General features: G+C 46.4%; 1 protein-coding gene across 1 annotated transcript in view; it reads right to left on the reverse strand.

The window, feature by feature from the left end:
- The window catches only part of NSUN2 (NOP2/Sun RNA methyltransferase 2), a 561,061-nt gene that overhangs the window by 291,115 nt on the left and 244,743 nt on the right, over positions 1–25,203 (reverse strand). The window contains exon 14 of the mRNA XM_086965280.1: positions 6,774–6,866. Within this exon, the coding sequence (XP_086821406.1) occupies positions 6,774–6,866 (93 nt within the window). The remainder of the gene's footprint in view (positions 1–6,773; positions 6,867–25,203) is intronic.

The following is a 25,203-nucleotide window of genomic DNA, read 5'->3' on the forward strand; positions in this document are numbered from 1 at the left end:
TTTCCTATATGAATTTTGGAAGGAGCCCCATACAACTCGGAGACAAAGGTATCCAAGCCAGATTCGACAATGTTGGCACTATTTGCCCTCTTGCAAACATATTCTAAATCATTGATTGTTCCCCTAAAGGCTTTCATACTGTTAGTTTTACAATCATAATTTAGCTTTGTTAATATTACCTTGTGATGTGCGGTTTTTGCTTTTCAAATCTTTTATTTATATACTCTACTCAAACATTTCAGCAAATGTATTTGGGAAAACTTTAAAACCCAATTTGGTTGCTAATATATTGCCAGTTGAAAGCCTTCTTTTGAAGATATAACTTGTGTAAATACCACCTATTGTACGTTGCCTTGATGAGGTATCCCCTGGCTGTTTTAACTGAAACAATTTCTATTAAAGAAGAACATAAACATGACCAAATTTCAACCATAGAATTTCCATTTCTAAATTCACAGAGTGCTCATTCTATTTGATTCTTTGTGAAGGTCAGGATTTCGGGATGCTTAGAGGACTGCAATGCCATTCTGACGTTTTAAATTAAAAGCAGTTAGCATGTGTTGTAGGCTTCTGGACTAGCAGATAGTGAGCTACTACAAGAGGCATTGTTATAGTTTGGGGACTGTGGTCAGTTTCCACACGAGGAGCAACACGATAACCACTAATTCCAGATAAGTCCTTTAAGGGAAAAGTGTAGTCAATTATAGAATATTGCCTTGAGTTTTTATATGTTGGCACATGTATTGTCTTGAAGAACTTCTAGCAACATCCTTAGAACAAATTTTTGTAGTTCGGCACAACACGTTTGAATTATGTCTGTGTTTAATTAATCCAAAAAGATCCTAGAGACCATATGCATGCTAAAGTCGCCTGAAATTATTAGGCTTGTGCTGGATATTGATGTATCAAAGCTTCAATTATTTCCTAGAAGATGGTAAGCTGGGTTATTTTAATCAATCTCTTTTATCTCAATTATATGTTCAATAAAATAATTTGGGTTTGTAGGTGCATCTTAATACATTGTAACCATGTTCATTAACCCCTTCGATGGTGGTGACGGAACCATTCCGTCATCAGTCACGGTTGAGCTGTGCTGATGACGGAATGGTTCTGTCATGACCACACCCAGTTAAGGGATGTCCAGCACCAGGGAGGAATCAAGGCAGCAGGCAAGGTGTTAAAATCAATTTCCTGAGGCTTCGCATCTAGTTCCAATGAGACAAATTGAATGCCTACCTTTCGCTCGTCCATATGAAGATGAGTCAGTTTCACAATAGTGTGTTCTTGGTAGCCAATAATGGCAGTATTTTCCACCTTCCAGGTACATTAAGATTTCAAAATTCAGCAATAAGTCTATTGTATCTCGATCTTTCAGCTGTCTGGAAAGGTCATGGACATTCCAGGAGCAAATGTTGATATGCGTTTGCAGTACGGTTCAACCATCTGTCATTCCCTAAATATCTTCCCTTAGTAAAGATTGTGGGTAACCAAGCCCAATCATCCATTAGAAAGGGCTTATTTTCAATTTGTCCACCAATACGTGTGCACGAAATACAACTTGTAATCATAATACAGGAGGATAATGCATTGATTAAATAATGAACCAATTATTCTTTGTAGGACATTAGTGTTTACTCCATGATTTCCAATTTTCATAAAGCTTGACTGGACACTCACCTTCGTGACTGGCCTACGGATCAATAAGGTTGGATAGTTTAGGTTGTTACTTTTCCTAGTCTCCATCCCCCATTCAGTGAAGTAAATACCATTTCCCATGATTTTATGGACAATATTGTCACTATGCCATGTAGTACAGGTGATTTCTAATGGAGAGCTACTGAGATCATGTTTAAATTGAACAGAATTTAAAGCATCAGTTGTTAGATGAGCAAGCACTGGAATTGAGGCTATTCATTTTAAAATGTTACTGTGGTTAAGTATATCATGTGGGACCTTTAATTGTATTGGAAAATGAAAGAGCTTTGCAGAAGAGGCAGGACACTTATCCAGATGTTTTATTGTTAGGTTCCTGTTGGGGAAGGTAGGACTTGTTATCGTACTTTGTGTCACCAAAGGCCTAGAAGAATCTCCTGCTGAAGGAGATGCATTACGAATGCAGTGGTTTTCTAGGATATCTTTTTGCCATTCTTTTAGAGTTTTTGCTGGCGGGAAGATAAAAGGCATTGTTAGATTATTTATTTTATATTGTTGAGGTATTGATCAGATATTTTGCTTAACCTCTTTTCTTCCCAACAAGGTAGTCCACATATCTCTGCTAACTTGACGATGCCGTTGCTTTTTATCTGAGCTAAAAGTATAGTAAGTCGATGCTCCACCACTATGATCTTTAGATGACTTTTCTATCATCTTCTGAGGGAAATGTCAACAGGATGGCTTGATACTTCAATTGTATCTTCCTCCACAGCTTTTGTTTGTTGGATAACCAATAGGGTATATTTAACGACTGGGTAGCTTTCCTTCAGTTTATTGATCATTCCCGTCATAGCTAGTTTATTTTGTTTTGTTGTGCACTTTTCTTTGTCTTTCCTAGCTCTTTTGGATAGCCTGTTTATTCTCGAAGTGGAGGATACATTTGTGATATTTATTACTAGATTCTCTTCACCATCTTGGGCTGATTAGATTTGCATGGTTTTAATCTCTTACTTTCACATGTAACGGAAGGTTCGGTACAACGCATGGTGATCCTGGTCGTACTAATGAGCTTTTGATGTAAATGTCAATGTAAATGTAAATGTACAGGAATTTATATAGCGCCAATCACCAAGCGGTTTCTAAGCGCTTGCTTAGGGAACCCGTCCTGGTATTCCCCTGTGAGATAACCCCGGCAGGGTATCCACAAGGTGAAAGCCAGGCATCCCGCTGCGAGGGGCCGTTGTGGAGATTAAGCAAGCTATTGCCCAGAGTCGCAGAGTGTGAACCCGTGAATCGAGTAGGCACCGGAGCGAGAATTGTCGAGTCCATTGACATTTTAGGGCTCAAGATCCCGCAGAGCCGGGAATTGTACCCTGGTCCCGGGCTGACCTCTGCTTTCAGGTCTGCCTCCTCTAACCAGTGAGCCACACTTCTCCACACTTCTCACTTGGAGCTTGCGGGACAGGCTGTGTTGTTATTTGCTGTTGATCTTTATAGGCTTGAGTCACATTGTGGTTAGGCCCCTCTTTTACTGAACCAGCCATACTGAGTTCTTCACTCTGAACTTGTTGGAATATTCGGGCTGTTGATACTTTAGTGTCACGACATGTACATTGCCTATGGTCAGCTGTAATTGCAGGCTCAGTATTTTGCTGCAAGGACAGGAGTCTAGCTTTGTCTATGAGAGCCCCAACTATGCGCAGGAGATTAGGCATTTTATCAATGATCTGGGCACATGTACAGGAAATACATTGATTATCTCTGTATGATGGCCTTTACAACTAAGTTTGTCAATTTAGTAACTTACAATCAATCCCAGCTACATAAAGAGCAAGTGTTTTGAGCAGATCTACATGTATGTTCAATTATCGGAATAGTAATTTAGGGTTGTAGTTATCACACCCATGTTGTTAAGCAAGTTGCCCCATATTCCTGTCTGGGCCTGTATAGTGTCATCAGGGGGGTTGGCCTCCACAGAGACATTTTTATCATATTTAGCCAAAACAAATATCAGCCAACTGTATTACTAATGATCAGATATCATTTTGATGTAGTCAACAGTATCCGTTTAGGTGAGGACAGGAGTACCTCTTGGCTTATATTCAAAGCAATGCTAGATGACAACTTGATAAGTGTCATGTTTGGGTTTAAACTAAATTCAGATAGATTATATATGGGATAATAAGAGTGTTGTCATCTGTCAATGGTCCAATCTGAGGTCCACTAGAGTTATGTCCAGCACTTGGCTGGATTGTTATTGTTAAAGTGCAGGAACAATGCACTTGTGCTTTTACAGTCATTAAGCGAGAGCCCACCTCTGGGGTAGAGATTGCACGGTTGTTTGCTGGTAATTGTCTAAAACGTAGGTGTCTTGGAAGGCTACGATCTGTTCATAACTTGTTTTCGATTTCCCTTTCTTGGGTTATTAGGCAGTTGCTTGGTGTTGCATCTGACTTTACAGGACTTATCTCTGGTAACATAGCCATATTAGCTATATTAGATTGCCTACCAGTTGCTTTCATATATTTTCCAGAGAGTTTAAAATAATAAGCTATGGATTGCTAAGAGGCAGCACTGGATGTATGACGTTACCACGCATACCATTACCACGCATACCTTTACAACGCGGTATTTACAACGCATACCACTACAACGCATAGCGCTTTGAGGTGCTGGATAGTGGTAAGTATAATTTTATATTCCAACTCCAGTCCCCGTGGATACTAGGGAAGGTGTTGGATATAAAATTAAACTTATTCCCTATCCCTATGCGTTGTAATGGTATGCGTTGTAATGCCTGCGTTGTAAGTGTAGTGCGTGGTAAAAAATGCGTGGTAACAGTTGTACACCGGCAGCACTGCTATGTTGCTTTGGGGAGCCACCCTCAAAAACAGCGCAAGAGGAGCCCACATTTACTTTTGTAATAAAATCCTCTTCCACCAAAGATTTGTTCTGGTTGACAGCCGTTGCTCCCTGCTCTTTTGATCAATCTCATTTTTTGTTGTTTATTTGCGATTGTATGGTCTCACAGAGGCGAATGGACCTCATAATTGTCTTGCGTATCCGCTGTGTTCCTTTGCCGTACCTGTGCCATGTCTTTAGTGTGACTGATGCCGCCTTCCTCCCGAGGCTGCCCCAGCGTGCATCTTCACAGCGTGGTGTGACCACTCGGGTTGGCACAAGCACACCAGTACTAAAGGCTAATGGACTTTACTTCACGCTAGTCCCTAAATGTTCATACTTCGATCTTCAGATCACTTTTAACTGGTCCTTAGCTGCAGTGGTGCCGCCTTGCTCCAGACAGCCCTAGGAATACATTTTAGAAAGAAGTATGGTGGTACAGGGAGGAACATGCACACCAACATACCCACACTTAGATGTTTTACACTTCTTGTGGGCCAGGCACTTGCATTTGCCCAGCTTTGGCCGTAATTTCTTTCTTTTCAACTTTTGCCAGGTAAAGGAAAAGGTGATGGGAGAGGGAAGATGGAGTTCTTCTGGTGCTGCAAGCAAGCCACACCTGATGAAAATCACACACTTGAGGCAAACTGGACTTTCAACTTTTTCTGCCTACTGCCACACATCACGACATACGCTGGTAGGCAGGCTATCTGGCAGACAAGAGTCTAATATGGGCTTCAGGCACCCGGTTGCATGGACCACACAGCTAGAGCCTTCTAGCTCAGTAGTTGCTTGGTTATGGCGTTTTTCAAGGAATAGCAATTTTTAGTGTATTATGGCATCAGATCGTAGCTGCTGCTGATCCCTCTACTCTGTCAGGAGGCGAGGAAGACAAATGAGCGGACAGGGCAAGCGACTCGCTACTACTAAATCTGCTGCTGATTAACTGATGGTCATTTCAGGGGGCACTTGCCTGCACTCCAACAGAGTCCGCTGGTCCCAGCCACACCAGCAGAGCTGCTAGCTCGACCCCTGCCAACTCACCACTGAGTCTCTGTCTCCATCTCAGGGAATCTCGGGGGTAGGGGTGCCAGAGCACAGTGCAGAGTGCAGAGTCCTGTAAGCAAACAGGATGCGGGCTCCGGACCTGGAGCCTCACAAGCCCTCGCAAAACTCAGCAGCACGGCACAGAGTGTTCGGTGTGAGATGCAGGGATCCTGAGCTAGCTCACAAGCAGGGCACACCCCATAAGAACCCCAGCAACCTTCCTCCAGGCCTTTACGGGCCGCCTCCGCTGGGATATCGGGGCACACACTCGCAGCGGCACACTAGAGCCACCGCCGTCGTACTCGCTCTGCCATCCCCAGTGGGGAAAGGAAACAGCTGTCAGTTGCCATCAGCTCCGATTTGCTGACCATGTTCCCCTCACTAGTCTCACGGCATCATATGAAACTGGAAGCATGCAGTACAGTGTACTGGAAGTGGAGACGTCCAGAGGGTGTATTCTGAGAGAAAACAGCAGTCATGAAGAGACAGCGCAACCACTGTCAAGGCTCAACCTTAAAAGTAAATGCCTCTTGGAGCCCAAGAGGATGAAATACCCCTATTCCATCAGCTCTGATGGCTTTCTATTACCGTTGTTGCTTTGATTGTTCAACGGATAAATCACAGCTTGCAAGCCCATGCCTGTCAACTGTTGAACATTTCAGCAATAGCTGTGAAAAGATGCTGAAGTTAGCTCCTGATCTTTCCTGGGCTCGACTAAACTGATTTACATTGTTCAGCCAAGCCAGAAAGAGCCAGGGGCTGAACAGAATTCCCACTGCAACCTTTCGAGGCTCCAGTAACACCAAGCTACTGGAAACTTTTCCCTGCCCAAACCATACATTTTGGAGAGGTAGGGGGAAAAAAAAGAGGCAGAGGCTACATATTAGGCCATTATAATTCTGAAAGCAGTGTGTCTATACCAGGTTTTGAAGGTGGCTGCCTCTCCTTTATCTTACATAGACAGCTCAACATTCCAATGTTCTAATCAAAACTAAACAATTTTTCCTGTGCTTCTCGTGTGTTGATCAGTGTTTTTTCAATTCCTCAAGATTTCTTCATACTACATAACCTTGTTTAGACTGATATTTGCAATATAATCTAATTTGAAGGAAACAAGGCTCTTCACAGGAAGCATAATAAAGTAAAATGTGAGAAGGGAAAAATATTCTTACAGAATGGGTGGGAACAATGGATCATCTTCTGACAAAAAAACAAATGGGTCTTCTTTAAATCCAAAAAGTTTCATTTTCTTTGCTGGTGGAGGCCTAAAGAAAAAACAAAAGTACTTCAGTGAACGTGTTAAGGATTAGGATCAAGCAATGATTCTATGACAACAATATGCAATAAGCTGAGCAGGTGTGCTTCACAGCAATACATTCCTAAGCTCAAATAGGAGCAAGAGCCCCCACACAACAGGATGGGTATCCGGCTTCATCAATGGCTTAGCTGCTTGTCGGGCAGTCGCTGCAATGCCCGACAGGCACTAGAAGGGGGCACTTTGCCAGAGATCTTTTTTTTAGAACTGCCGTTTGATGAAGTGAGGTTGTGAGGGCTGGGAGTGTAGATTGGTAAAAAGGTGTGAAATGAAATAAATTGTAATATCAGAGGAAGCAGAGCTGGGTTAGGTCTTGAGGTGGACGCTGTACTGTGTCTATTACGCTAATTAACATGTCTTCCATCTCTACTTGCAGAGGCATTACCGTTACTCTAAATGGAACAGTTTTTACTAACTTTAAGTTACTAGATTTACTGAAATTTGGATGAGTGATTGGTAAACTCCTCATGAGAATACACACCCAGAGATACCTTTCACTGTGTGGATTAGGGTGGTTTTAGGTCCTGAAGAAGTGTCACGATCATTTTTTGACAACAGGCGAGAAGAACAATTGTTACTTACCTGTAAACAGGTGGTTCTCCAGTATTGGTGTCTTTCATAGATTCACATGCTGCAATATTCCTCATTGTCGAAGTGGGAGTCCCACGGTAAATAAAATAGCAATAACATACCAATAACATATGTATGTAAATACATAACACATGACATAATAGTAGAAAATACATAATAAAGACTCAAAAACAATTCCTACATAGGAATACATAATAGAGAGAAAAACACTTGTAACATATTCCTGTCATTATGTTAGTCCAAACTACAGCCAATCAGGCGCCAGCACCCTTCCAGAACCTTCTCCTCAGAGCTCAGCCCTCAGATTTTCGTAGCAGAAGAGTGACAAAAGAGTCGATGAGGAGAAACGAGCCTCTGAGGGGAGGAGGGTGGGTCGGATGTGAATCTATGAAAGACACCAATACTGGAGAACCACCTGTTTACAGGTAAGTAACAATTGTTCTTCTCCAGTATTAGGGTGTCTTTCATAGATTCACATGCTTGAATAGAATAGAGAGCAGTAACATCTGAAAAGGTCCGATTGCTATGGAACAGCATGGAGAAAAACAAAGAGACAATAATAATACAGTCATGTAAGTACTGATAGCATTCATATAAAACCATAGTGGAGGAGGAAAGACAGAGGCTCACCTTAGTTAAAAAGATGACGAAGTACTGCCTGTTCCACTGCTGTATCCGCCTCGTTGATGGCATCCAAGCAGGAGTGCTTCGTGAACGTGTGCCTGTTGGACCAGGTGGCTGCTCAGCAGATCTGATGAAGCGGCACGCCAGCAAACAGGGCGGTAGAGGATGACATCGCCCTGGTGGAATGAGCCCTCACTGAAGAATGTAGAGGCTTGCCGGCCTGCTGATGGCAGAAGACAATGGCTGAAGAAATCCAACGTGCAATAGTTGGCTTGGTAACAGGACACCCTTTATGCATGCGTCCGTGGGCAATGAACAGGTGATCGGACCTGCGAAAAGGGGCTGTCCTGCTGATGTAAAATTTAAGGCATCGTTTGATGTCCAAAGAGTGCAATCGCTGCTCTGCCGGAGATTGAGGATCGGCAAAGAAAGTCTTTAAGAAAACAGGCTCATTTAGGTGGAAATCCGTGGGCTATTCGGCAGGAAAGTTGGGTTGGTGCGAAGCAACACAGTCAGGTTTGAATTGGAGAAAAGTAGTTATAATAACAGTGAAAGCATGAAGATCACTCACGTGACGAGATGATGTCAGAGCAAGGAGAAGGGCTACCTTCCAGGTCAGAAACGTTAAGTCCGCCCTATGGATAGGCTCGATTGAAGCCTTCATTAGTTGGGCTAAGACGACATTGAGATGCCAAGTGGGAGGAGGATGCTGAAGCGGTGGGAACTTCCGGAACAGTTGTTTGAAAAACTGACGAATAACTCTGGAAGAGAAGAGAGAGGATGAGCCATCCTGCCAGAAACAAGAGATTGCCGCCAACAAAACTCTCAAAGTAGCATGGGAAAGCCCGGATTGAGCCAGGTCCAAAAAGAACGGTAGTAGCTGCTCCGGAGTGGAATGGATAGGATGGATATTCATAGCCACGCACCAATGGCAGAACCTCTTCCATTTGAGCTTGTAAGTCTTAATGGTAGACGGAGCTCTGGCCTGAGCAAGAATGTCTCTGCATTCCAGTGAGATATTTAAATGCGCAAATTCAAGGTGCTCAGGTTCTAGGCCTACAATTGTAGAGAGGAGGGGTTCGGATGGCAAATTTTACCCTTGTCCATCGTGAGGAGGTCCGGTCGAGGATGAAGGAGGATGTGCTCGCACTGTGACAGAAGGAGCAACTCCGAGAACCACGCCTGTCAGGGCCATCGGGGGGTGATAAGGAGAATGTGGCAGGGCTGCCTCCGCATCTTCCACAGCACAGGCACCAACGGGATCGGAGGAAAAGCGTAGGTGAATAGATCGCACCAATTCATCAAAAGGGCATTCCCGCACGACCCGTGGTGGGGATGCCAACTGGCGTAAGATGGGCATTTCCGGTTCTCCGGTGTTGCAAAGCGGTCCAGAGATGGACGACCCCATTGTTGAAAAACGAGGTCGAGAGTTGGTTGATGCAACACCCACACGTGGGTATATGAGGTGGACCTGCTGAGGGAATCCGCTAGGATGTTGGAGACGCCCGGCAGATGCACCGCCGCCAGGGTAACTTGATGACGGATTGCCCAATCCAAGATCAACTGAGCCAGCCGAGACAAGAGTAGAGACCTGGTTCCGACCTGCTTGTGACATAGTGCATACTGGTGGTATTGTCCGTCTGAATGAGCACTGATTCCCCTTAAATCACAGGAAGGAACGACTTGAGTGCCAGAAAAATTGCCATCAACTCCAGCCTGTTGATGTGCCAGGAACGTTGAAGCAGAGACCATTTGCCTTTAATGGAAAGGCCTTGAAGGTGAGCACCTCAGCCTTCTAATGAGGAGTCTGTTGTGAGCGTGAGTTCTGGAGTGGTGGAGAGGAAAGAAGTTCCTGTTGCAAGGTTGGACGGTTGCGCCCACCATTGGAGAGCTGATCTCCTGCGAACGGTGACACTCATGAGGTCGTTGAAAGAACCGGAGACCTGACGCCACTGTACGTCCAATTCCTCCTGAATGGGGTGAGTCAGTAGTCTGCAATTTGGGATCAGTGCATACAAGACGATGCCATCCCCAGAAATGACTAAGATTCGGACAGAAACTGACAGTCTTGCCCGAATCAGAGACACCAAGCGTAGGATCTTTTGTTGACGCTCTTGGGACGCGAATGCCTTTGAAAGCATTGTGTCCAATGTTGCTCCCAGAAAATTCCTGCTTTGAGCCGGTTCGACCTGAGACTTGTCGGCATTGATGGCTAGGCCGAGAGATCGAAACACGTCCTGACAAAGACGAGTGTGTTGAAGCAGCTATTTGCGAGACTGACTTGAGGAGGCAGTCGTCCAGATATGGAAAGATTTGGACGCCTCGGAGACGCAGGTAAGCCACTACTGGAGCCAATACTTTCGTGAAGACACGAGGGCGGACCGGAGGCCCAAGGGCAACACCTTGAACTGGAAGTCTCTCCGTCCCACCCGGAAGCGCAAGTACTTCCAATGCTTTTGAAGAATTGGAACATGGAAGTAAGTATCCTGAAGGTCGATGGTTGTCATGAAGTCGCCCATGGAGAGAAGACGCAGGATCTCTACTAGTGTAAGCATGTGGAAGGATTGGCTCTTGAGATACCTGTTGAACGCTCTCAAATCCAGAATCGGTCGCCAATCTCCTGTCTTCTTGAGTATTAGGAAGAAACGGGAATAGAAACCCTCTGAGACTTGGGAACCACTTCGACGGCACCTTTCTGAATTAGAAGACAAACTTGATGGAAAAGCTCCTTGAGGTGAGGAGGCGGGCCAGACGGTGGAGTGGAAGGAGGAATCTTAAGGAACTCTAGAGCATGGCCCTTTTTCACAATTTCCAGAACCAAGCAGTCCGAGGTGATGGAGGACCACTGAGAAAAGAACAGAGAAATTCGACCTCCAACACTGGGGGGGGATACACAAGTCATTGACGTTTGGGAGTGGATCCTCTATACAAGGATTTTCCCCTGTAGGATTTGGACGACTGCTGTCGGGAGGACTGCTGTTGGGTTGGAAGAGTAACGTGGTTACCTTGATGGTAGGAGCGATATTGAGTGTTTCCTCCACTAAAAGTTGAGGAGGTGCCGCATCCGTGTGCACCCCGAAATGGCTGCTTCCGAAACTGTAAAGTCCCCAATGAGCGAGCAGTATCAGTGTCCTTTTTAATGGACTGCAAAGCCTCATCTATGTGCGCTCCAAAAATCGACTCGTCGTACGGCATATCCAGGATCTTGGACTGGACTTCTTGGCAGACAGAGGTGGACCGTAACCAACCCTGCCTTCGCAGGACGGCTGCACCAGCAAGCTGACGAAAGCCAGTGCACACAATGTCAACTGCGCAATCAATGATTTCCTCCGATGTCCTCTCTCCGTCCTGCAGAATCTTTAAAGCTTCAGCCTTGGAAGCGTCAGGGATGAGGTTCACCAGGGCAGACAAGTCCGACCACATCTGGCAGTCGTAGCGGCCTAAGATAGCTAAAGCATTAGCCGCCCTCACCGTAGTGGATGTCATAGTGGAGAATTTGCGTCCAATAGCGTCAAGGCGTCGACCGTCCCTATCTGGAGGTGCTGAAATTGGAGATGCCGAATTACGGGAACGACGTTGTGCAGCTTGAGGGACCACTGAGTCAGGCTTTGGAAGAGTGACAAGGCACGCTGGAGATCCTATGGGCGCCTTGTATTTTTTCTCAAGGCGAGGCAGTTAAGCTGGCAGTGAATTTTGAGTTTGCATGAGCTTCACCCCTTCAGTCCATATAAAGTCTATGATGGGTATACTGTGGACTTGTTTGAATGGTTGATTTTTAAAATCATAGAGGAAACAGTCCTCCTCCCTCTGGACTCTAGGCAACTTGAAGCGCGGGCCGCTCTATCCATCAGTTGATGGAAACTTGCAATGTCCACCGGAGACGAATCCCCGGGCTATACCGGAGGAGGGGAAGGCGTCTGGATTTGGTAGCCATCCCACTCAGCTATGTGGGTGGCGGCGTCATCATCGTGGACTTCTCCATCTTCCCGTTCCGGAATGACATCATCAACCGGGTACACCGTAGTGTGTATCTTCACTGACGTCTGAACTTGTGGTGAAGGCGTTGGTGGCAAAGGTGGCGGAACAGGGACAGGAGCCGCCGCAGCCGCAGGGGACATAGTCGTACCCTGCGGAGAAGGCGGGAAACGCTGGTTGTAGTCATCCAACATATGTTGGAGATTTGAGATGAGCGATAAAGACAGTGTCGCAGTTGGAACTTGTACAGAACGTTCTTCTGCCTGAGAATACTGGTCGTCGTCCTCATCATCATCACCGTAATCCTGGCACTTAATAATCAAATCCGAAGGACTGCTTGCCACTCTGAAGGAATCACCGACATCATTGTCAGAGTCAGAATCCTGCTCAGAGCCTGTGGATCTGGAATGGATAGTTAGTCAACTGGCCGTTGACGACGATGGTGCTAGGGGTCGGCGGTGGAAGAGCCAGACCCAGTGGAAGACAAGGGCACCAAAGGCAATGAGGCAAACGATGAAGGAACCGCTGTCGACGGTGCAGACGACGACGACGTTGGCAGAGGCGTCGACAAAGTTGTTGCAGAAAGATCCACCGTCGACGGAACCGCAGTCGACGGAACCATCGTAGACGGTAAGGTAGTCGACGAAGTCATCGACAATGATGAAGCCACCGTCGACGGAGCAGACGTAGACGGATCCGTCGTCGACGGGACAGACGACGAAGAATTCCTGTGAGCTTTCGTAGACGATGACTTCGCTGACGACGAAGCAGATTTCTTCATCGACGACGAGGCAATAGGTATCGTCGACAAAACAGTCTTGAGGCTAAGCGATACCTTAGTCGACATGGAAGACATCTACGTAGCAGTTGACGACAATCCATAGGACGATGTCGTCGTCACTGTCTCCGTCGACGATCCGAAGACGGCTGATTCAGTCGTCTGGGACGATAGTCGACGCTCCAGTCGACGATGAAACATGTTTCAGAGCAGAAACATGATGAGGCAGCAGAAGACGCCCGAGAGCCAGGTCTCGTGGGCGTAGAGGTAGTAGGAGGTGGTGAAGACACCGCAGGAGCCACAGACAGGGAAAGTTTCTTCCTTTTTAGAAAAGGCGAAGGCATATCCTGCACACTACTACGCTTGGAGGCTGCTTTAGAAGGTCCACACTGCAAACTTTCTGCATCTGACACTGCCGAATCTTATCCTTAAGATGCTGGAGCCAAATGAGGAGACGGCCTTCTCTGTCTAAGGGTTTTTGTAGAGAAAGTCCTGCTAAACTTGCAGTTACCAACCTCATGGTCGGGATAAAGACAATAAATGTACTTCTTGTGGGGGTCCTCAGAGTAAAAACGCAATTTCCAACAAGAAGAGCAAGGTCTAAATAAAGACTTCTTACTTGAAGACATGTTGAGAAGACTGGAAAACTTAAAGTTGAGAAAACTGAGCAGAGCTCAGGGAGACTCCCTTTACACGACGTGCAATAGAAAATCTGAGGGTCTGAGCTCGGAGGAGAAGATTCTGGAAGGGTGCTGGCGCCTGATTGGCAGTAGTTTGGACTAACATAATGACAGGTATATGTTACAAGTGTTTTTTCTCTCTATCATGTATTCCTATGTAGGAATAGTTTTTGAGTCTTTATTATGTATTTTCTACTATTATTTCATGTGTTATGTATTTAAATACATATGTTATTAGTATGTTATTGCTATTTTATTTACCGTGGGACTCCCACTTCGACGACGGGGAATATTAAAGCATGTGATTCTATGAAAGACACCCTAATACTGGAGAATATGATGACTAATTAGTACCCACTAAACTCTAAGACTATTAGATCCGTTTGAGAGTAACCACCATTTTAACTACACAAGTGGACTCAATGCCACAATGCACACAAGTGGACTCAATGCCATTTCCCTCCTGAGGCACAGCCGGGAGAGGAACCACGCTGCTTGAAAAATTGTTATTTTGCACTTATTGAAGTTTTAAATCTGTTTTTAAATACCTGTAACTTCCTGATTCCCCAGAGCGGAGCCAGCGCTCAGAGGGAGTGCCCTCCTCGGCCGCCATCGGCCACGAGGAAGCGAGGGACACGCCCCCCCCCCTCGTAGCCACGCCCACTTCGGAGATATATAGCGCGCTGACTTCTAGCCCGCTGTATGCCATTTCCCTCCTGAGGCACAGCCGGGAGAGGAACCACGCTGCTTGAAAAATTGTTATTTTGCACTTATTGAAGTTTTAAATCTGTTTTTAAATACCTGTAACTTCCTTATTCCCCAGAGCGGAGCCAGCGCTCAGAGGGAGTGCCCTCCTCGGCCGCCATCGGCCACGAGGAAGCGAGGGACACGCCCCCTAGACCCTCACAATAAATATGTGCATGCACAGGAAGCGCAGCGGACGAGCGCAGCGGGCGCGACGAATGCGCGCATAAGTAAGCTCGTCTGCCCTCGTCCGCGCCGAGTCCGGGCCAGGGGCCAGTTCCCCTGCCCCCCCAATAATCCATCACATCTCCTATAGTGCTGACTTCCTCCATAGTCTGAGGGCCCCCATGGACAATCACTGTTGTCACAGATTCTTCGCCGACAACCTACCTCAACTATGTCCAGAGTGCCGCAAACCCCTCAAACCCACTATAACCGTCAAACCACTCGACAACTTTCGGATGTTTTTGCTGAACTGCCGCTCCCTTCCCAAACATTCAGCCGAAATAATGTTGTTAATAGATGAACACTCACCTGATATTCTGTTCCTTACAGAAACCTGGCTTTCCCTGGAAGCCGACCCAGCCGTAATAGCCGCGCTTCCTGCAGGGTTTCAAATCCTGCGCCAGGACCGGCCAAAAGGGAGGGGAGGTGGCCTAGCTATAATACACAAAGAACAGTTCAACTGCAGAGTGGTTGCTGAAACCATTCTAGACTGTGAAAGTCTTACCTTTCATATAGAACTGTCCCCCAACAAGTGCCTTTCAGGCACCCTGATTTATCGACCACCAGGCCCCCCGAGACAGTTCCACGTCAGCTTACCCACTAATGTATCCGAACGTATCATTTCTTCACCCAACTTTATCCTGTTGGGTGATTTCAACTTTCATTTTGATTCACCCTCCGACCTCATTGCTTCGACTCTAACAAGCGACCTAGCAGCTCTGTTACTCTCACAACGGGTTACCCTGCCCACACACTTAAAAGGCCATTTGCTCGACCCAGTCTTTACCAACTGCATCGATCTCCTTACCAGCCGCCCCATACCCCTTCCATGGATGGATCATTTCCTGATCCCCATCAATTGGACTATACCTAAGCCCCCTGAACACACCCCCATTACTAGATTCAGGAGAACTTGGTCCCATCTAGCGATTGACAGTTGGACCAACGCACTCACAGAGACCCGTCCCATGATCACGGAGAACCCCGATTCAGCCAATCTGGCCTACGTTAACTGGATTTCCCAATCACTTGACATCGCTCTCCCGAAAAAGGAAATCACGCTTAAACGCCCCCACAAAACTGCCCCGTGGTACACGGAGAATCTGAGAGAGAAAAAACGGTGCTGTAGGCAACTCGAAAGACGCTGGCGAATGGACTACTCAGTGGCAGATAAAACCCGTTACAGAGAAGCTATTAGTAACTACAAAAACCTGATAAAGGAAGCCCAGGCCGCCTATTTTTCGGAGAAAATTGTCCTTGCCAAATCAAAGCCGAAGGAAATTTTCAAAATCATAAATATACTCACTAAACCCCCCCCCCCCCCCCCCAGTCCATTAGTGGACAAGCCCGTTTCCCACTGCAACAAAGTCGCAGAATTTTTCCATCAGAAAATTAGTTCCATCTACTCGGCCTTCCCCCGGATCAACTCCCCTCCGACAAATAAGCCTCCACATCCTGTTGAGCCAGCGTGTAATTCTCAATCACCCACGCTGTGTCACTTTCCTCCACTGGAACTTGCCCTTCTGGAGTCCTTGGCACGCAAGGTCAAATCGGGTTCCCCCAACGATCCTGCCCCCCCAGAGATAATAATGACAGCCGCCAAAACCACCCTACCCATACTAAGGGAAGTGCTAAATACTTCCATCTCTAAGGGCACAGTTCCCACAGTCTGGAAGCAGGCCATGGTGAAGGCCCTGCTGAAAAAGCCCAGCCTGGACCCTACGGATATGAGCAATTACCGCCCAATATCCCTGCTCCCCTGGGCGAGCAAGGTCCTGGAGAAATACATAAATCTCCAACTCACCAACTTTCTAGAAACACACCTTCTTCTGGACCCCACCCAAACCGGCTTTAGACCCAAACATGGGACCGAGACCGCCCTCCTCATGGTCACCGAGGAGGCAAGGAAAATCCTAGATCAGGAAGGATCAGTGGCAGTGATCCTCCTTGATCTCAGCGCGGCCTTCGATACGGTCAGCCATGTCACCTTGCTGGACGGTATGGCCCAGGTTGGGATCAGGGGCAGAGCTTGGTCTTGGTTCCGGTCTTTCCTGGAGGATAGATCTTTCCAGGTGTTTGAGGGTGATTCAGTTTCCACCAGCATTCCCCTGAACTGTGGCGTCCCCCAGGGATCCTCTCTGAGCCCGGCTCTCTTCAATCTGTACATGAGGCCACTGGCTGATTTCGTCCGTCCGTTCGGGATTAAGATCATTTCCTACGCGGACGACACGCAGCTAGTGGTCTCCCTTACACAGGAGACCAATCTACCTGTACAGAGCGGACTCAGAGAGTGTCTAGAGGAGGTAAAATCCTGGATGTCCTTATCATCCTTGAAACTAAACGGAGACAAGACCGAGCTTATGGTCCTCGGCAACTCGGTCTCCAGCCTCCCGACCACCCTTTGGCCACCCAGTATGGGCACTCCACCTACCCCCAAAAACAGTATTAAAAGTTTGGGAATATGGATGGATAGATCACTCTCTTTCGATGTACAATCCACCAAACTCTCGGCCACCTGCTTTGGCATCATGAAGATGCTTAAGAAAATGTTCCCCCTTCTTCCTATGGAAGCCAAGCAAGCAGCGATACAAGGCCTGATTCAATCCCGCCTTGATTTTAATAACGTCCTCTACCTCGGAGCCCCAGAATCCACTCTGAGGAGGCTGCAGATAGCGCAAAATTGTGCTGCACGTCTGCTACTTGACATCCCTCGCAGACAGTCAGTCAGATCCGGGTTGGTCTCTCTCCACTGGCTACCTGTGCGTCAAAGGGTGCTGTTCAAGGCCTTATGCATAGCCCACCAGTCTTTTTGGAACTCTGGCCCCAAGATCACACAGGACCTAATCCATCACTACAGGCCCAACAGGAACCTAAGATCAGATCAGTCTTTCTTAGCAGTCACCCCGAGAGTAAGGAGATCCAGAGCTGGAGGTAGGTCTTTTTCCTACAATGCGGCGAGGGCCTGGAACACCCTTCCACCGCATTTAAGATCCAACTATAACCTTACGACATTCCGTAAACAACTTAAAACCTTCCTGTTTCATTCAGTCTAACCTCCCCCTTTTCCAGTGCCTCCCCCCTCTGTCGGATCTGGTATTCTCAGCGCTTGGACGCCTCTGGGCAGCAATTCGCGCTATATAAATCCACATCAAAATCAAATCAAATCAAATCAATCATTAAGAAGCATTGGCATAGCCAATAGGTCTCGCCTTTGAAACCTTGTAAGTGTTTAGCCATGCAACAGTTGATGATGTTGCACCAAGCATATTGCGCTGGATAACTAAACACTTATAAGGTCCCAAAGGCGAGACCTATTGGCTATGCCAATGCTTGTTTATGATACTGGCAACTAACTGGCATGATGCTTACCCTGTATAATTGGAGTAATTCCTAGCATATTGTACACATCCTTGATATGACAGTGACCACCACTGATATAAAGTTGGACATGCTTGACACACCACAGACCTCTTTGCCATTTGGGGGGATCATCCCTGTCATAATATTGGTGTTCCTTGAATCTACCCACTATAAATGCCACATATATTGCATTTGTAACGGACTGTTTTTCTTGCTACCAGCTTATTCCCGGTTTTACCAGCCTCCTTTAGAGCCGCCATCTTGCTCTCACTCACCTGTTTTTGGTGCAGCTTGCTGATGAATGTCACAAGACATGGTTACGTTATAACCGACACAGCAGCAGTAGAAAGCTACAGTGAGACTCCCTAGTCATCTGACAAACACGAGATGAAGCACTATATACATAATAGGAGGCCAATCAGAGATGGCCTTAACAGGAATTATAAAAATTAGCAGGGCTCACCTGAAAAATTTGAGGGGGGGGGCGTGGAACAGCCAGCAAAAAGGCGACCGTCCATACTACACATTATTGAATTCCTAACAGCCCTCAGTTACGAAAGCGAAAAGGTCACATGTTTTACGATTGAAAACGCAACATGACCGTTAAGTAACGCTGTAAATATTATGAAATCAGCGTGTTACAAGGCGTGGAGCGATGTCTGAAAGCAAAGACCTGTTAATGAGCAATGCAATCTCATCTACACCGCCAGCTTAGGCGTTGAAGGGGAAGATGATTCACTCACCATTTAACAAAAATACTTTTGATCCCAAGAGCCTCCGTTGAAACTTTGATGCCTTGCCGCGAAATAAAGGTTGTGGCTAGGAGGCATTCTTTTCTCTAAAGACATCATGTGCGCACACTATTTAACAAAAACACACTTTTAATCCCAAGAGCCTCCATTGAAACTTTGATGGCTTGCCGCCAAACAAAGGTTGTGGCTAGGTGGCATTATTTTCTCTAATGACATTGTGTACACACCATGCTGCTCGTTAGAAGATTTGCATTAGATTGCAGCTTTGTGGGTTTTGTAACCTGCTAACGATGACTCGGGTAGTTTTGTAGTCAAGCGTTTTAAAAACAAGCGCACGCAAGGCGCAAAAAATAAAAACGTGAGGCGTGCGCATACGCGTCACCGCAAGTGCTACCTTGACGGCCATCAGCTTGCTATTACGTGCATGCGTGCGCGCGCTCTTGTGTGCATTCTAGGAAGCTGGTGGCAGGCAAGGTAGCACTTTTAAGAGCAGCTACTAAATGTCTCGGCCAGATCAGCTCATGCGCTGGATCAGGCCGAGACCTAAAAATCGCTAATATTTGAGTTTGCAGTTATACAAAAAGATCTCGGGCAAAGTGCCCACTTGCAGGTGCTCTTCGGGCATCGCAACACCTGCTAAGCCCAATGATGAAGCATGATACCCATCAAAGTGTGTGAGGGCTCTTGCTCTTATTGGAATATATTCGCCCTAAAAAAACTGTACCTATATACATTCTCCCATCTGTTTTTAAAAGAATTGCATGCTCTTACTGGGCCATTTTAATTACAGTAACCTGAAGACAAGCCTAAACACACATGAATTGCAAAAACAAAGGTTACAGAAAGGAAAGAAAATCTATTGTCAAATTAAAATACTGGCAAACTACCATAGACACTGAGGTGCACTTCTTTAGAAGTGGATCAGCAATTATGATCAGAAAAAAATGTTTTGCAGTGCAAGAGCACCAGTGGCTGTAGAGAATGGCCCCAGTAAACTGTATGCTTAGATGGGAGGAAGTAAAATGGAAATGTAATTTAATTTAAAAGTTTTGTATGGCGCGAACAAGACCCAAATGATAGCTGAAAAAAAATATATGGATAAAGAGGGCTGACCTAAAGCCTCTCATCGAATGTATGTGCATTTTTTTTATTATGATTTTTTTTTTCTAAATATTTGAGCATGGTAAGACTACTAAAGCTGTTTCTAGGCCAGTACATAAAATAACTTATTGGGGAAAACCTTTTAACACATTTGTTTCAACTATTCGTGAGAGTAGAGGAATGTGTTCTGATCAAGGGCTACAAGTGGAAAGTCTCATAGTACCAATCAGTGTTGTTCTAAAAAAATTGTTCCCAACAAACAGAACATTTACACAGAAGAAACCAACAACCATAGTTTATGTCATAACAATATAGAGCATTTGTAGAAAACTGGGCTGTTGCAATTAACCCCAACCCCCGCGCGCACGCACACACACCCACACACACACACACACACACACACACACACACCCACACACACATTTTTCCTTTTTACGCTACTGGATGCCGATTTTAGACTCAGACAGTGCACTGAGAGCTGATAACCAGATCTCTGTACCAGGGCTCCTTTCCCTAAAACAATGTAAAGTCTAACTGTGCTACAACTGGCTTAGGAATTTAGCACCCATGTAAGGGCCTAGAAAATGGTATTCCAGTGATCCTAGGGGATGGTTACTAAAGAGTGTCCCTAAGGTCTGCAGCATAGCCACCCTAAGGGACCCACTTACAAAACTAAAGACAGACTGCCAGTGTAGGCAGTGTGACATGGTGCAAATCAGGAGTGCAAACTAGACATGACACACTTGTGTCATGCCAAAGTCACTGGATCTAACATATGTAAGTCACACCTACAGCAGACCTTGAGCCCGAAGGCAGGGTGCATTATAATTTATGTGAGGGCATATCTGCATGAGCAGATATGCCCCTGTGGTTTTTAGTTATGTTACTAGATATTGCAATTGAGATGGAAAGCCAACCTAAGGTATGTACTGGGGACTGGTCAAAACGAGTTCCCCAGCTACACAATGGCTTCACTGAAACATAGGGTGTTTGGTATCAAACCTCAAATTAATAAATTCACACTGATTCCAGTGATGGATTTATTAATACATTTACCCAGAGGGTACCTTAGAGGTACCGCCGGAAACAGCTAGCTGACTGGTTCAGTCCTGCCTGCCGCCACAGACTACTTTCTGACCAAGAGAGAGCCTTCACTGTCAGAAGGTCTGGAACAATTGCCTGCTCTGGAGAGAGGTATTATCACCTACTCCACCATGAAGGCTGGTACAATTAGCATTCTAAGGCAGGGAGCTTCAAAAATCACACCCCTTTTGGTATGCAAATCTGGCTTTCCTCACTGGAGAGGATTCAAACCCCACAGCCCTGGGCCATCTGGCACCAGGAGAGGTCAGAAAATTAGCTATGCAGGAGGCATGGTGCCCTGCCAGGCTGGACACACTTCTATGGTGACAATCCTGTAGTGAACCCAAACTTAGGATTCGACCATCTTGAGTGTGGTGGAATTAAATTCTGGGATAGGGTAATGCAGACTCCTTAAAGGAAGTGAAATTGAAAGATGGCGTTCCCTAAGGTGTGGTTAGTCTTTCGGGTGAACTGCGATGGTATTCGTATCAGCAACATCGCACGTCCCTAACATGACCTATTAATCCCCAGTCTCTCTGAAAATCTTGGGTGGCAAGAGAGACAGGCAGTGTACACACCAGACATTTGCAGTTGGTCTCGCATTTGCAAGAGTTTGAGCTATTGGCATGGTAAATGACAATGTCTTTTATTTATGTGTTTTGAAACACTGCAAGCAGTGTGTAAACATGCACTTAAACATATAAATAAAAGGTATTGTCATTTATAGTGACAATAGCTTAAATCCTCGCAAATGCGTGACCTATTGTATTGCAAATGGTTGTTTTAATGGCTATAAGTATTAAATTATGATGGCTTCTACATTTCCAAATATGGTGCGCAGAGATTAACTCTTCGTTTTTTGACAAGATGCCACCACCACGGACCACTGATGATACTCAGGTAGCTGATTGACGGAGTGTACAATTCAATTTAAGCTCTGTCCATGATGCCCAACAACAGTTGCAACAAAAACTTCATGTGAGATGGCAGAATGGGGTCGTGGAGTTAGAGGTGCTGAGGGCACGAGATAGTAGAAGTGAATATTCAGGAGTGACGGCCCTTGGGGGTAGCGGTGTTAAACAAGTGTGGTAGATGTAGTGCTTTTATTGTGGAAGTACTAGGCATAAAGGGCAGCACACATGGAGGGCGGGTGTCATGTACCATGAGGCCGTACAGTCTTTGTGCTATGATGGGTGCGGGGAGTGTGGGAACAATGATGCATTTGCTCCGAGGGGAGTCCGCCGCTGTGGGGGAGGAAGCTTAGCAGTTCTATGAGAGTCCAAGCTGCAAGCAACAGAGTTACCCCCCTCCCTTTTAGGTATGTGTCTGTGTGGAGCAAAAGAGGAGCAAATCACGAGTTACATGGGCCCGCTGTGCTTCTGCACCAAGGTGGCAGAGGCGGCGGCACCCACTGAGCCTGGTGCACAGATTTCGATGACAGCTGCCTTAGGGAGCAGAGTAAAAGGGATCCAGAGCGAGCAGCGCATGCGCTGCAACTCTAGGCTTGACCTAAAAACAGTAAGGGGTAGAAGGCGGCATAGAGAGGGAGGGAGAGTGCTTGAGATGGGGGAGAAGGGGCAGTTGCTCACTTAACCAATGCCTCAAAATGTCTCTTATGACAGGGATGACATCGGGTGCATAGCGCTCTTGTATTGGTCTTTAAAAACGATACTCACCTCCATTTAGGCACAAATTTGGCACAAGTAGCTTCTTACGAGTTTGTAGACACCGAAGTCTTGCACACAGCGCCACATGCACAGGGAGTCTCTCTGTTCCACTCCCTGAACCAGAATACCCCCACCCTGCCAGGTCCAGTGGGCACTGGCCCCTTATATAAAAGAATTTCAGTTGTGCTGCAAACTCAATACAGGTCTGGTGCTATGAACGCCAAGAAGTGATTCCCCACCTGCAGAGCGCTACAAGAAACGAAATACTTGCTGCGCTGGGCGTTAATTTCTTTATATTATGTAAATGCACAAATGGGCTTTACGTGAATCCATGCTCTCATCAGATTGTAAGAGATCTACGCGTGACTGACTGTGGCCCAGCCCTATAGTGGCACAAGGCTATTGTGAAATCTTGTATCACTTACAAGCACTATTAAGACCAGCCTGTCGCCATCCGTTAGATTTTCACTGACTCCCTCCAATCGCTGCAAGATTTTAATCTTCTCCATATGGAAACCTCTATGTGTCTATCTGTACCAGCCCTGCCAGCCTTTCAGAAGCACCTCCCGTTTGAACGGACATGCTAGTTGAAAGATTAGCAAGGGACACCCTCCGTCAGCCCTGAGGCTGTAGGAAGCGCTAGAGTGAGAAACTTTATGAAGGGGTACCCTCCGTCCGCCTTGAGGCTGTAGGAAGCGCTAGAGTGAGAAACTTTATGACGGGACACCCTCCGTCCGCCCTGAGCCTGTAGGAAGTGCTAGAGTGAGATGGGCTAAATGAAAGTTTATGAAGAGACACCCTCCGTCTGCCCTGAGCCTGTAGGAAGTGCTAGAGTGAGAGGAGCTAGATGAAACTTTATGAAGGGACACCCTCCGTCTGCCCTGAGCCTGTAGGAAGCGCTAGAGTGAGACGCGCTAGATGAAACTTTATGAAGGGACACCCTCCGTCCGCCCTGAGGCTGTAGGAAGCGCTAGAGTGAGACGCTAGTTGAAAGTTTATGAAGGGACACCCTCCGTCCGCCCTGAGCCTGTAGGAAGCCTGAAAAGGGTGCACACTCCTCTGACGGCTGGTGTCGGGGAACTCAGTCTAACACGATCATATCTAATGCCCGAATCAGTCACTCGAGAGCCTTTAGAACTGTGCTCGGACGGATGTTGTTAATCTGCCATAACAGGAATCAGCGGCGAGGCAGGAAATATCTTAGCTAGCTCATGGGTGCTCCATAAGATGAAGCAAAGTGGAGGAGGAGGATGACACAGGTTTCCTTTAAACAGGAGCTCAGATGACACCACAGGCATCTTTGCACAGAGCGAGTCAAGAACACACTACAGCCCGTGGCGCGTGTAGCAACTCGTGGCCGCCCGTGCCGATGGAGGAGAGGTGTGTTTACCTCTCTTCTGCAGGGGGCGGCTCTGAGGTGAGGAGGGGGAACCTGCTGCGCAGCCTACATTGTGCCACCCAGCTGGTGTATAGGTGCCCCTGTTGAGTGTTTGGTGCTTCGGAGGAGTTAGGTGCTTGGTGCATGACTGAGATTCTTCCTAGAGTATTTAGAAAAACTGCTGTTTAAAAACAAGCGCTCGCCATGAAACTGAGGTTTCTCTTCCAGATCTTCAACAACAAAGCTGTTCGACCAGACCGGAAAACGTAATCAGTTGGGCTGGGCTTTGAAGCTGTGAACAGCCGATGTCCGTTACGCGGTGTGAAAACTCTTAACGAAATCGGCGACGGCCTTAGCAAAACATTCTGATTTTCTTTCACATAGTGCAAAAGATTTTCAAGCTTAGTGCAAAGTCGGCTCTCGAGGCTTAACATACATTTTAAATTTCACCTCCCCTTGCTATATACATTAACAAGCGGTGTGGCAGCACATTTGTCTTTGAGCCCCGTCCTTTTCAGAATGGGCGGCCCCGACTTCATGCTGTGGTAAAAGGTTCCTTATCTTCTTTATGGGGCCATCTGGAGCCATAAAGAAGATAAGAAACCATTTAAGACAGCAGTAAGTTGGGGAAGTCAATCTGAAAAAGATGGGGCTAAAAGAGAAAGAAGAACGTCGCTAGGACCTCTTCTCCAATGGCAGGCCACCGTTTAGGAGGCCAGCCAATGGAGAAGAAGGGCGGGGCTTAACCTCGCTAGTGATGTTCTCTCTATCTCATTAAGTCTCCCTAGCGAGACTGCGCAAGTGCAGCCATCACAGCCTGAGACCTAAAAACCATGAAAACTAGTGACAGTGTTCAATTGCTGCATGGATTTGCCGAAAAAAAAGAAAGTATGCTGCATCAAAATCATTGTCTTTGAAATTGCAAAATATGCATCAAGGGATGAAATGAGTGGGATGAGGAGCATAACAACTAACAATAAGGTGAGGGGGCAAGAGCAAACAGAAGGGGCCGAGCAGAGGCCGCAGGGGTAGGGGGTTCTAGCTATGCATGGTTCCAGCTAGGGCGTTGGAAGCAAGATTATCCCAATACTGCTTCCAAAGCACACTGGCTCTCAGACTAAACTGGATATCATCACATTTCTAGGAATACTCTCCCCGAATTTTAGGATCGCTCAAGAAACTAACTATATTATGTATACCCTAATCCCAGTTGATCAGAAGGGCCCATATGTAAATTATTGCACTGATCGTGAATGCATCACATGCCTTATTTACTCGGGAACAAGCCCCATGGTTGTCAAAACCTTCAAATTTCCTCCTTTTCATTTC

Source organism: Lissotriton vulgaris, chromosome 4_1 (genome assembly GCF_964263255.1).
Source record: "Lissotriton vulgaris chromosome 4_1, aLisVul1.2, whole genome shotgun sequence".
NCBI classification, from domain to species: domain Eukaryota; kingdom Metazoa; phylum Chordata; class Amphibia; order Caudata; family Salamandridae; genus Lissotriton; species Lissotriton vulgaris.